The sequence below is a fragment of the Peromyscus californicus genome, unplaced genomic scaffold (assembly GCF_007827085.1).
Source record: "Peromyscus californicus insignis strain IS unplaced genomic scaffold, ASM782708v3 Scaffold_14__1_contigs__length_90479793_seg_2, whole genome shotgun sequence".
NCBI classification, from domain to species: Eukaryota; Metazoa; Chordata; class Mammalia; order Rodentia; family Cricetidae; genus Peromyscus; species Peromyscus californicus.
The window spans coordinates 66,335,376-66,347,688 of record NW_026294436.1 but is presented as its reverse complement, the minus strand read 5'-3'; the positions used below and the strand labels follow the sequence as shown (position 1 = coordinate 66,347,688).

The window sequence follows — 12,313 nt, the reverse complement described above, 5'->3', positions numbered from 1 at the left end:
ATGGGTTGGTCCTCCAACCAAGGCCTTGCAAGACTAAGCTGCCTGTGCCATAGTTTGCGGGGGCAGAAGCTAGGTCAATGGAAAACAGCTGCATTTAAGCCATAGCTTACAGTGAGGTGGGATAGTGATCCCTCATGGTCCTAAGGCACACTTTTAAAACTAGCCTCTTGGTAGCCTCTGTCTGGCACCTATATCCTGATGATTGTTCCTTACATTCATTCTGAATTTTTTAAAAATAAAATACCTAAGGCAAAACAACAAACAAACAAAAACAAATAAATGACCCATTTAAAAAAATGGCCTTTTGGTAGTTCTCTAAAAAGAGAACTATCAAAAGATGTAATAAAAATGGCTAAGAAACATTTCAAAAAAGTTCATTGCCCCTAGCAACCAAGGAAATGCAAATCAAAACAAGTTTGGGATTTCATCTTACCCAAGTCAGAATGGCAAAAATCAACAAAACAACTGACAACAAATGCTGGAGAAATGTGGGGAAAAGGGAACCCTCATTCATTCTTAATAGGATGGCAAATTGGTCCAGCCACTCTAAGAATCAGTGTGGATAATTCTCAGAAAGCTAAAAATAAATCTACTATACGACCCAGCTATCCTGTTCTTTGGCATCTACCCAAAGGACTCAATATTCTTCTCCACAGATACTTGCTCAGCTGTGTTCACTGCTGTTCCATTGACAATAGCTAGGAAATGGAAACAACCTAAATGCCCTTCAATAAATGGATGATGAAAATATAGTACAAATGCACTATGGAATATTATTCAGCTGTAAAGAAAACTAAAATCATGAACATTTCAGACACCTGGATGAACTAGAAAATATAATGAGTGAGGTAACTTAGATCCAAAGAAACAAATCCTGTACGTTCTCTCTCCTCTGTTGTTCCTTGCTCCCAGTCTTTAGACTGGAGTGCATAACCTAGAGTAACTGCAGAAACTGGGAGAGTGAAGGGGGGTCCTGGTGTGGGAGAGGAGCAACAGAGAGGACCGTAACAAGGTCCAAATGATTTGAAATATGAAATGGGGAAATGTGTGCATTAATTAGTGAGGGGGGAGATGAATACATAAGAAGGAGGGTAAGACAACAGTAAGGATGTCTAAAACAGTCATAAGGCATCATATTATTATCTATTTACCTAAAATAATTCATATGTCTGTATTTATATATACATATATAATTTAAATGAAAATTTCCCATCTTTTCTGACAATGCTCCCTCCAAGAGCCACAGAACATGTAGCAAAACCCCTAACATCAGGCATGAGAAGCCCCCTTTTGAGTTGTTGTCAGGATTGTCCAAGAGACTCTTAAAACCCTTGGTTGCCTCCCGCAGGTAGAAGCTAAAGCTAAGCTCCTCTTGCTGAGGACAACATGACCTTTGGACACAGGACCCAGAAGATCTGAGCTGGAACTGACATGAAAGCCTCCTCTCTCAGGACTTTCTTTCATTGTACCAGAGGGTGCCAGGCAAACTTCCAAGGGCGGGAAGCAACCAATAGTCCTAGCCACCTGTGATGCCAAGGAACCACAATGACCAGCATGGCACACTAACCCCACAGGTGCATTAGTGGCGCACATCTCTTGCTGGTGACTACTAGCTCACTAATTTGACGTAAGGCCTGCTCAACAGGAGGGAAACCATGCCTACTACTGGAAACCTAGTCAACTACCTGGGGCTATTGAAGTCATGGATCTTGGAGGTAAACCTACACCTGTTACTTTTCCATACCAATTTAATCCTTAACTACATTCTAAATATCTATCTTTACACCCACAGATAAGTGCAGTTCTCGCCTATCATCAAAGAAACTTCTCTTGCAACAGAGAGAGACCATTCAGAAAACCACAACCAATTCAAATTCAGAGAACAAGAGAATGTGTGGTGCCAACTGATACATCTACAACTCAATTCTGACATCTAAGGCTCAGGGATCATTGTGGTTGAGAGGGCAGAAAGATTTTTAAGAGTCAGAGGAGCAGGAAGTTTGCTGTGAGATTGTGTCTTCTAGAAATGTGAGAGAAATGGGCTATGCCTGTGAAGTCTCATCAGCATGGCTGCCTAAACAAGACATGAATAAAAACACCAAAAGACAAGCTGACATGGAAGGCGGAAAGCTCTTGGAGCCTCAACCTAGACAAGAACTAAGGGCACTGGGGAATACTGAGTTGGAGAAATGGCCTTCCCCCAACTGATTGTCCAATATCAAGTGGTCAGCCCTTATAAAATTACCTGTATGTGTATGATCACACATACAGGTAATTTTATAAGAACTGAACAGATTGTATTCATGTATTTAGTTACACACACCAACAATTAAAGAATAAGAGACCATGAATTTGAGAGCAAGGTAGTGCATGTGATAGACAGAAGGGAGGAAAGAGAAGGGGGAAATGATATCATTTTTAAAAGTAAATTATTAAAATCTTGCCAATGGATTCAATACAATACCTATAAAAATCCTGGTTGTCATTTGCTGTGGGATGGTCTGTATGTCAAATGTGTTGCTGATTGGTCAATAAATAAATCACTGATTGGCCCGTGGCCAGGCAGGAAGTGTAGGCGGGACAAGGAGGAGAATAAAGCTGGGAAGTGGAAGGCTGAGTCAGAGAGACACTGCCAGCCGCCATGATGAGAAACAGCATGTGAAGATACCGGTAAGCCATGAGCCATGTGGCAAGGTATAGATTAATGGAAATGGATTAATTTTAGCTGTAAGAACAGTTAGCAAGAAGCCTGCCACGGCCATACAGTTTGTAACCAGTATAAGTCTCTGTGTTTACTTGGTCGGGTCTGAGCGGTTGTGGGACTGGCAGGTGAGAGAGATTTATCCTGACTGTGGGCCAGGCAGGAAAACTTAAGTTACAGTCATTTTTTCCTTTCTTTTCAAAAATTGGCGAGTTCATATAGAATGGCCAAAACAGTATTGGAAGAGCAAAAAGAGCAATGTTGGAAGACTGACAATTTCCTGATATAAAGCAGAGTCATCAAGAGAGTATGGTATGGACATAAAGATTGACAGACAAATAAGTGAAACAAAATCAAGTTGAGAAATAATCTATATACTTATGGCAGACTGGATTATCAACTGCCAAAAGAATTCAATGAAGAAACAAGTATTTTTCTCTTCAACCATAATGCTGGGACAATGGAATGATCATGTGGAAATGATCTTAGACCCTATCATGACAAACAGATGTAAATCTTCATGGCCTTGGATTAGGTGATGATTTCTGAGATATGCCTGAAGCGCAGTCAAAGGGAAAACCAAGTAGATTTCATAAAAATGAATGTTCTTCCATCTTCCTCTTTTTCTTCACTTCTTTCCTCTTTCTTCTCCCCTCCTTTTTCTTTTTCTCTTTCTCCTAGGGTCTCACTCCCCTGCAGGCTGGGAACTCACTCTGCAGCCTCCTAGGGTCTTACTCTCTCGGAGGCTCACTCTGCAGCCTTGGTTGGCTTTGACTTAGTAACCTCCTGCATCTGTCTTTGGAATGCTGAGAATACAGGTATGTGTCACCTTATCCAAATCAAAATGTAAAACTCTTTCTCTAAGAAATACCATGAAGTGAAACGATGATCCCTGATATCCAAAATACACATGTAGAGGTCTTACAACCCCATAGAAAAAGGCACATAATCTGATTTAAAAAATGAAAGGTAAATTTGAACAGACATTTCCTTAATGAAAACAAATGGCCAACAAGCACGTCAAAAAATGTTCAACATCATTAGTTATTATAGAAATAGAAATCAATATTGCTAAAATGCAAATAGATACAGATCCCATGATGGTTGCTACTATCTATCAGGAATTTATTTTGTGTTTATTAGCAACTTGATGACATAGTCATTATTATTATTTCCACTTTATGAGGAAATTTCCACTTTATTTCCACATGAGAAAACTAAAGAATTTATTCAAATTTCACTGAGCACTCTACATTTTATACAGGAACAGATCTACTCAGAATTTAAAGAAACAAAAAATAGAAACTTTTCTTCAATTCATGGGCAATATTAAGGTATTATTGATAATAAGAATTACAGAAATGAGTGTAAGTTATTTGCTGCATGGAAGATTTTCCAAGTCTAACTTTAATTCCTGAATATTTTCTCCACAATTAGTAATATATTACAAGAATATAATTTCCCTTTCTTAGTCAAAACGTGTCACTCACCTCATGAGACTTTCGTTCAGTTTTTCCTTTGAAAATGGCATCCTGGCAGAACCAATGAACAGCTCCAAAAGCTGGCTGACTGCAGAGTTCATGAGCTGACGAATGAGTTCTTGAAACAGGTAATCAATCAGCCTTAAGAACTTCAAGTTGGTTTCTAATAAACACCGATACTGGGGCAGCTTAAAATGTGTTGTGTCGATTTCAGATGGTTTTGACTCAAAGTATTCTTTAATATCTTTCTTTTCTGCAACCTAAAATTTATAAAGCAGTTGGGAAACATGGCATTTCCCTATGTTAATGCAACTGATCTGCAGTCTATAGTACCATAATTAGCCTGGGCAGTATATAAAACTAATCTTATCAACTTTCATCAGTATTTTATCTCACATTCACACTATATTTAAACATCTGTCAAGAAGAGAGAGTCCTTACGTGTTCTGAAGCCAGTGACATTTAGAATCTCAGAAGCAGGTAGGTTTGCAAGCCAGACATGAGTGGACGGCCAGCTGAGTGGCTCCACATACTTACACAGAGGGATCTTCAGCAGCACACAGGGGAAGAATGCCTTGGGAGACACTGTTCACTGAATTGTTGAATTCTCCTTATAAAATCCTCAGTGAAGTTTTATTTCATCTAGCTGGTTCTCCTGAGCAATGGAGTTTTCTTTATCTTACGAACACTAAGAACTTTGTAACTAATCAGAGTCCCTTTATGTTAGCTCAGGCTAGATAGGAAGCATCTTGAAATTACATAGAAATATTTATATTTCATACACTCATAGACATACATACATATATACATGTTTCATTACATTTTGTCTCATGCCCAAAAAAAGTTCTTAGGAATGCAATTTGGAATGCTCACTCAGTACACAGTAACAGGACAGATAAAACCACAGAATTACCTTTAAGATTGTACTTTTTATCTCTGCAATTGCCTTAGTCTTGATCTCCTCAAGTTGTACTACTGCCTGGGTGGCTTGCTGTATCTGCTCTTCACAAAACTTCTCCAAAACGTAAGTTTGGGACGTGTTCAGCTATCAAATGGCAGTAAATGTTTGAAATGTTTGCAGGTTTGAAAATGAAAAATCAATTACAAAGAGCAAGAGATAAGGAATATGATCACCTTTTCATGGCATACTGAAGAGCATAGCTTATAATTTCTTCTTTATATTCTTTTTGTTTTACATACCATGGCTTAAATGTTCTTCAAATTTAAATACTCACAGTTAAATGCAATTAAATCTTTTTGTTTTCATTTTTTGAGTCAGGGTCTTACTATGTAGGGCTGGCCTGAAACTCACAGAGATCTGCCTGCCTCTGCTTCCCAAGTGCTAGGGTTAAAGCCATACACCACACTATGCCCATCATAACTAAATCTTAATAAAAGGAAAAGTACAGTATTATTTTAAACCATAACTCAAATTAATCTGGAATAGAAATCTTTAAAAATTATATTTTCTTAAAATTAAGAAAGTTAAGGTGTTATCTATAAAAACTAGGGATCACACTAACTCCAAAATTTATTCTTCCTTTTTGAATCTCAATGATCTGTTAACTCAAAAGCATGAGTATGAAATACAGGATAAAGTTGGATTAGGGTGGTGGCTCATTTGGTAAAGTTCCAGCTGCAAAAGCACGAGGACCTGGGTTCCGAGCCCAGCACACACACAGAGCTGGTGTGGTGGTGCACATCTGTAACTCTCATGCTGGGGAAGTGCAGACGGGTCAGTTAGTCCTTGGAACTTGCTGGCCAGCCAGTTTAGTCAGTCACTGAATGCCAAGTTCAGTGAAAGATGCTGTCTCAAAAAGTAAGGGGCACAACAGAGGACACCGGACATGCATCTTGGGCTTCCACACACATACCTGACCATGTGTTGTAGGGTATTTACTGTTAGATTATTTATTGGAAAAACCTGTTTCTAGTTGTGGTGTGGCTCAGTCCTCACACATGCCTTTAATCCAAGAGCTTTCTGCTTGAATATTGTAAACAGGATTCAATAAAGTCAACCGTAGGTCAAGAGGCAGAGCAAGCAACCAGTTGACCGGAAGTGAACAAGAAAAGGAACCATAGGAGTAAGAGGGAGTCAGGAGGGTGGGTAGAGATGCACAGGAAGTAGAAGGGAGGGACACTGAGTTTGATGAGTCTTGTTTGAGATGGCGGAGGAGAAAGGAGAGGTTTCTGGAACATTGCAGAGGAGGAAGGTCAGCTGGGTGCTTGCTCTGCCTCTCTGAGCTAGCAGGCTTTCACCCCAGCATATGGCTCCCCAGTCTTTATTGATAAAATCAAATGATTAATATTTTGTTAAAAAAACAGCAGTCTTACACACACACAAACACTCAAGGAGTAAACACAAACACATACAAGTCAAAATTAGATAACTGCTACACAATTGGGAATCCTATAGGGAGAAATTTCCAGCAACTACACAATTAGTTCTTTTTTGGTAATACAGAATGGTATAATCCATTCAAGCATGTGCTGTCAATCATCCTTCTTTCAATATTTTCTTATATTTCTATGGCATGTTAATTCTCTTGCAACAAAACACTTCATCAATATGCAGACCTCTTTATCCCTAGATGTTGTGGAATATTAGTTTAAGACATATTACATTATTTTATGCTGTGAAACATTCATTTAATGATGCAAAGATACATTGCATTCTTTGCAGTGGGTAGCAGTTCCAGCTTTGACCTGGAAGTACTACCTCCAGTGAGGCGTCTGGTAACTGTCACGCCTATCTATGACTTGCCCCTGAGGCGGGGCTGAAGCAGGAGTCCCTAAGACCCGAGATCTGGATATGCCGGCTCTCTTGGTTACTGGCGATCCTGGATGCTGGATGGTAGGCTAAGCGGAGTTCTCCAGAGAACCCAGCTGGACTGCATCTCACCTCTCCTGGATCCTGTAACCAACCCCTTTATTAGCTGTTTAAGTTACCCCCCAAAATAAACCTCCTTTTTAACTATATGGAGTTGCCTTAATAAATCCCCCAATAATTCTTTTATGTTGCATTTGCTTAATTCTGTGAAGCTGTGTTACTTTGCCTGTCTAAAACATCTGATAGGTCTAATGAAGAGCTGACCAACCAAGAGCGAGGCAGGAGAAAGGATAGGCAGGGCTTGCAGACAGAGTAAATAGGAGAAGAAATCTAGGCTAGGGAAGGAAGAGAGAGGGAGGGTCAAGGAAAGGAGAGGGAGAGGCGGGTGCTAGGGGCCAGCCACCCAAACACACAACCAGCCACGGAATAAAGAAAGGTACAAAGTCCAGAGGCAAAATGTAGAAGAAGAGAAACAAGTTAATTTAAGTTAGAAAAACTGGCTAGAATTAAGCCAAGCTAAGGCTGGGCATTCATAAGTAAGAATAAGTCTTCATGTATTTATCTGGGAGCTGGGTGGCTCCCAAGCAGTAAAATAAACCAACTACTCCTAGGTGCTACAGTTTCACATAAAGAAGCCTATGGTCCATCCTTACTATTTTGGATTGACTCAATTTCTCCTCTTTGTCGTCCCTTGTCTGATTATCAGATTCTAATTTTTCAAATAAAATGCCTCAAAAATCCTCATTCATTCCTGGTTTCACTGCAAATATTGTTTATACCTGTGTCAATTAATAACATACTAATTAATTTGTTAACCCTATTATCTCTGCACTGCTGATTTTTTTTCAAACCAGGAATGTCTCTGAACTAGCACACTCAGAGACTCTCAATCATTGCTCTCTTTAGAAACAGCCCCAAATGTGCTTGGCACCGGAGACCCCAGACACTAGTCAACATGCGGGACTATTTGCTCTGCTCTTGCACTCTCCCCCAGTAGACAAGATAGCGTATCTAACTCCTTACCAAGCATCCAAAATGCCTTTCAAAAACCCAGACTCCACTCTTAAATGTGAAACATAATCCAAAATCTCTGCCTTGTTCTGTCCACACAGAAAGAGCATGATCTCTCAGCTCTGTCATCTGAAAGTGAAGTTTTGGAAGGTTCTTGATGCTCTGAGGGAAAACTGATAGGAAAGCTCCAGGGAACCCTGATAGCCTTTAGTCATTGTTATAGTGCTGCTACCCACGGGTGTCTTAGGCACAGACAAAAGTCTGTAAAGATTTTCCAGACTGCTTAGCTTTCCTGGTCATTAATTTTCCTTTCCTTTTTCCTTCTTTTCCTTTTTCCTTTCCTTCCCTCCCCTCCCCTCCCTCCCTTCCCTTCCCTCTCCCCTCCCTCTCTTCCTCCTTCTTTGTTGTTTTTTGAGGCAGGTCTCACTGTGTAGCTCTGGTTGGCCTTAAACTCAGAGATCTGTCTGCTTCTGCCTCCCAAGTGCTGGGATTAAAGGTGTGTGCTACCACGCCTGGCCCCATACTCATCGTTTAAAAGTTTTATAATTCACTTAATCATAAGACAACCTAAAATAGCCATTTCTTCCTACACGAAAACCACCTAAAGGTGTCTCCTAGTTAAACTGAATTTAATGCTTTTGAAATAATATTCAGGAGTGGTGGCAAAGACTCATAATCTTAGCACTGGAAAAGCTAAGGCAGGAGGATTATAAACAGGAGGCCAGTCTGGTCCCCACAGCAAGCTCCAGGCCAACTGATGTATACAGAGATCCTGTCTCATAAACCTAAGAGAAAAAAAAGACAGAAACACTAATACTAATATCCTCAATGTAGATATTCAAAATACAGATGGGTGGTGGTGGTGCATGCCTTTAATCCCAGCACTCAGGAGTCAGAGGCAGGTAGATCTCCAAGTTCAAGGCCAGTCTGGTCTGCAGATTGAGTTCCAAGACAGCCAGAGCCATACAGAGAAACCTTGTCTCAAAAAACTAACAAGCGCCCCCGCCCCCGCAAAGCAAAACAAGCAAACAAAATATATTATCTGTAGTGATTAATTCATCTACCTGAATTCTTGTACTACCTCAAAGAATATTGAACAGTTAATTACTATATATCATTGATTCTAAACTTACGTTGATTTAAGTATTATGTTAGGTGTTGATCTTATTAGTCATGTATATTCAACATAAAAACATTTTCGAGATTATCAAATTCAAAACTTGTCCAAGTTCCTTTACCAAATTCTCTAAATTTAAATGACTATTTTACCTTTCAGGATCTCCCTACGTATTGAGACAGTAAAGTAAAATTTGCCAACTCTATACAAAGAGTTATATATAATCTGTTTACTCTATACGAAGCACTTAAGACTTATAATTCTAATTAAGTTAGGCCACTAGTAAGCTCATCTTTCCTAAAATCCTGAAACAGGAAAGTTCATTCGTTTAAGCCAACATTGCTTAATTCCATCTTGTGATGAATTCTTGACATGGAAAATACCGTGCATTAGAAATTATTAATTACACATAATTCTGCACTTTAGAGAGACATTTGGCAATAAAGGGTGTGGTGGTTTGAAAGAAAATGGCCCCCAGAGGAAGTGGCACTATCAGGAGGTGTGGCCTTGTTGGATGAAGTGTGTCACTGTAGGGACGGGCTTGGAGGTCTCTTTTTCTCAAGCTTCCCTCAGTGTGACAGTCAGTCAATTTTCTGTTGCCTGCAAGATGTAGCACTCGCAGCTCCAGCATCATATCTGCTTGTACACTGCTGTGCTCTCCTTCCTATCATAATGGACTGAACCTCTGAAACTATAAGTGAGCCACCTCAATTAAACATTTTCTTTGTAAGAGTTGCTGTGGTCATGGTGTCTCCTCACAGCGATAGTAAACCCTACCTACGACAAAGGGCTTCACAGCCACTGCTGTTAAGATATCAGCCAGGATTTGTTAGAAATGTTGGCTCCTACCGTTGGCTGCAATGTTCTTTACCACTATTTTATCCTATCAGTCACCCACAGTGGTTTACAGATGGATGTAGAAATTGCTGTTGCTTTTTTTCGGAATTCTGCGTGGTGGCCCCAGCTTCTGCGTACCTGTGCCGTGGGCAGGGCATGCTCCCACCCACCTTTATCAGGCGTATGGCTGAGGGATTGTCTTCGCTGTTCTTTTTGAGACTCAGGGCATCTTCAAAAAGTCCTCTTGCATAAAGCAGACACCTCTGAAATAACTCGTCAGCACAAAAAAGGTGGCCATACAAGTATGCTCTGGAAGGCAAACACGCCCGCAGATTTAGCTCTCCTTCCAAAGGAAGACAGCCAGCGCTATTATGTCACTGAATTCAAGGAGTTTTGCTATTTCCAATTTGATTCCCAAGCAATGCTATGGAAAGGGAATTACATGTACCGTCAACTCACTAAATTTATTCAATTTAAATCATTTTTTCCAAGTATCAAGGGCAATGTTCATTGAATAAGGGACAACTTGGAGACTAATTCTGACAAACTACTATCTGTAGCCTAACGTAGAGAAGGGCTTTTCTCTTTTTCTGACGCTTTCTTTCTATGTGTCGTACTCACAAAGGTAAGACAAACCACAGCCAACAATGCTGAAAAGAAGGACAGAGTGGGAAGAGGAGACAAGGCATAGAGGGAGAAAGGTGGCTCCTTAAATCCTGGGTCAGACAGAGCAGAGCTTGCTTCTGTGGAGAATGGGCCCTCCTGCCTTACATATTCCTCATGTGGCAACACGAGACACTTCCCTAAAGAGGATTTCCAGATGGCAATAAGCACACGAAGAGATGGTCAGCATTAGAAGAATGCAAATTAGTGATAACATTAAGAAAACACAAATGAAAACAGCTGAGATGTTATTACACATGGATCAGAATGTCAGAAGTCAAAACCAGTGACAGCACGAACAACATCAAGGATATTGAAGAAAAGGAATTGACCAACAGCACAGCCATTCTGGAAACTATTTGTCAACTACAAAAACTAAATACAGCTTGGCCGGTTTGTGCATGCCTACAATCCCAGTGCACGGGAGGCTGAGGCAGGAAGATGGTAAATTCTAGGTCAGCCTGGAATATACAGTAAGTCCCTGAGTCAAACAAACCAACCAACCAACCAACAATAAAACTACTCAAACATCCAGAGACTATACGACTTGGAGTTTTAACCTTGGGCATTTACCCCAGAGAAACGGAAACTAAAGCATACACAAATGTTTACAGCAGCTTCCTATGACAGCCCAAACCTCTAGAAAATATGCAAGTGTACATCAATAGAGAAACGTGAACAAACTACAGTACACCTGTGTCTGAGAACTGACCACAGAACTACTGATGTGTGTGCAACTGAGATGGGTCTCCAGAGCATTATGCTAAGTGAAATAGTCAATCTTAATTGTTACATAGTATTTGGTATTCTTTCTATATAACATACTGAAGTATGATGGACAGGGAAAAGGCGAATATATCTCTATCTATCTATCTATCTATCTATCTATCTATCTATCTATCTATCTATCTATCTCTCTACCTACCTACCTATCTATAGCTATACATACATATATACATGCATATAATTGGACCCACTGGAGCTACGTGCACATCTGAGAACCATCACACAGTCCATGTCATGAGTCTGTGAACTTGCCTCTTGCTTTTATTATTGTTTCTGATAAGAATGCTCCTTCAAAGCCAAAACCACAGAACTAGAGCATGTATCAGTAGTTACCATAGAGTAAGGAGAGGCAGTGGGCAAGGAAGTGACGACAGCCATAAAGGCAAACATAATAGACCCTGTGGTCTATTAGAATAGACAGAAATATTCTGCATATTAATTAATGTTAACATTCTGGCAGTCATAATGTTCCATAATACTGTGAGCTATGGAGTCCGGGGGCGGGGTGGTAGGTAAAGGGCACAGAAGATTTCTCTGTGTTATTTCTTACAAATGCATTTCAATTCACAATTATAGCAAAATATAATCTTTCCTAAAGATAACAAAAACACTCAGCTGCTTGAAATCACACAAAATAGGGCCAACTGCTATCTGTGACTACTTCATTCCTATTTGGGGAAGAAAAAAAAAGAAAAGATGAAGGAACCAGAGAACTCACAGCACAGTGGTCACAGCAGTATGGTCACAGAGTAGCATCCTGCGACACACTGGAAGTGTTTCACTACCTTCCACAGAACACAGATGGTTAAACTGCAGATCTGGGGAGATAGCTCAGTGGCAGAGCACTTGCCTAGCATGCACTGGACTCAACGTTCTGCCTATAGTGC

At 40.2% G+C, this 12,313-nt stretch overlaps 1 protein-coding gene across 1 annotated transcript in view; it reads right to left on the bottom strand.

Annotated features, from left to right (window-relative positions):
* Nucleotides 1–12,313, bottom strand: part of Dnah14 (dynein axonemal heavy chain 14) — a 216,412-nt gene that overhangs the window by 186,606 nt on the left and 17,493 nt on the right. Inside the window, exons 7-10 of the mRNA XM_052736532.1 lie at nt 10,148–10,286; nt 5,096–5,227; nt 4,192–4,442; nt 717–725 (exon numbers count right to left, since the gene is read on the bottom strand). Of these exons, the coding sequence (XP_052592492.1) occupies nt 717–725; nt 4,192–4,442; nt 5,096–5,227; nt 10,148–10,286 (531 nt within the window). The remainder of the gene's footprint in view (nt 1–716; nt 726–4,191; nt 4,443–5,095; nt 5,228–10,147; nt 10,287–12,313) is intronic.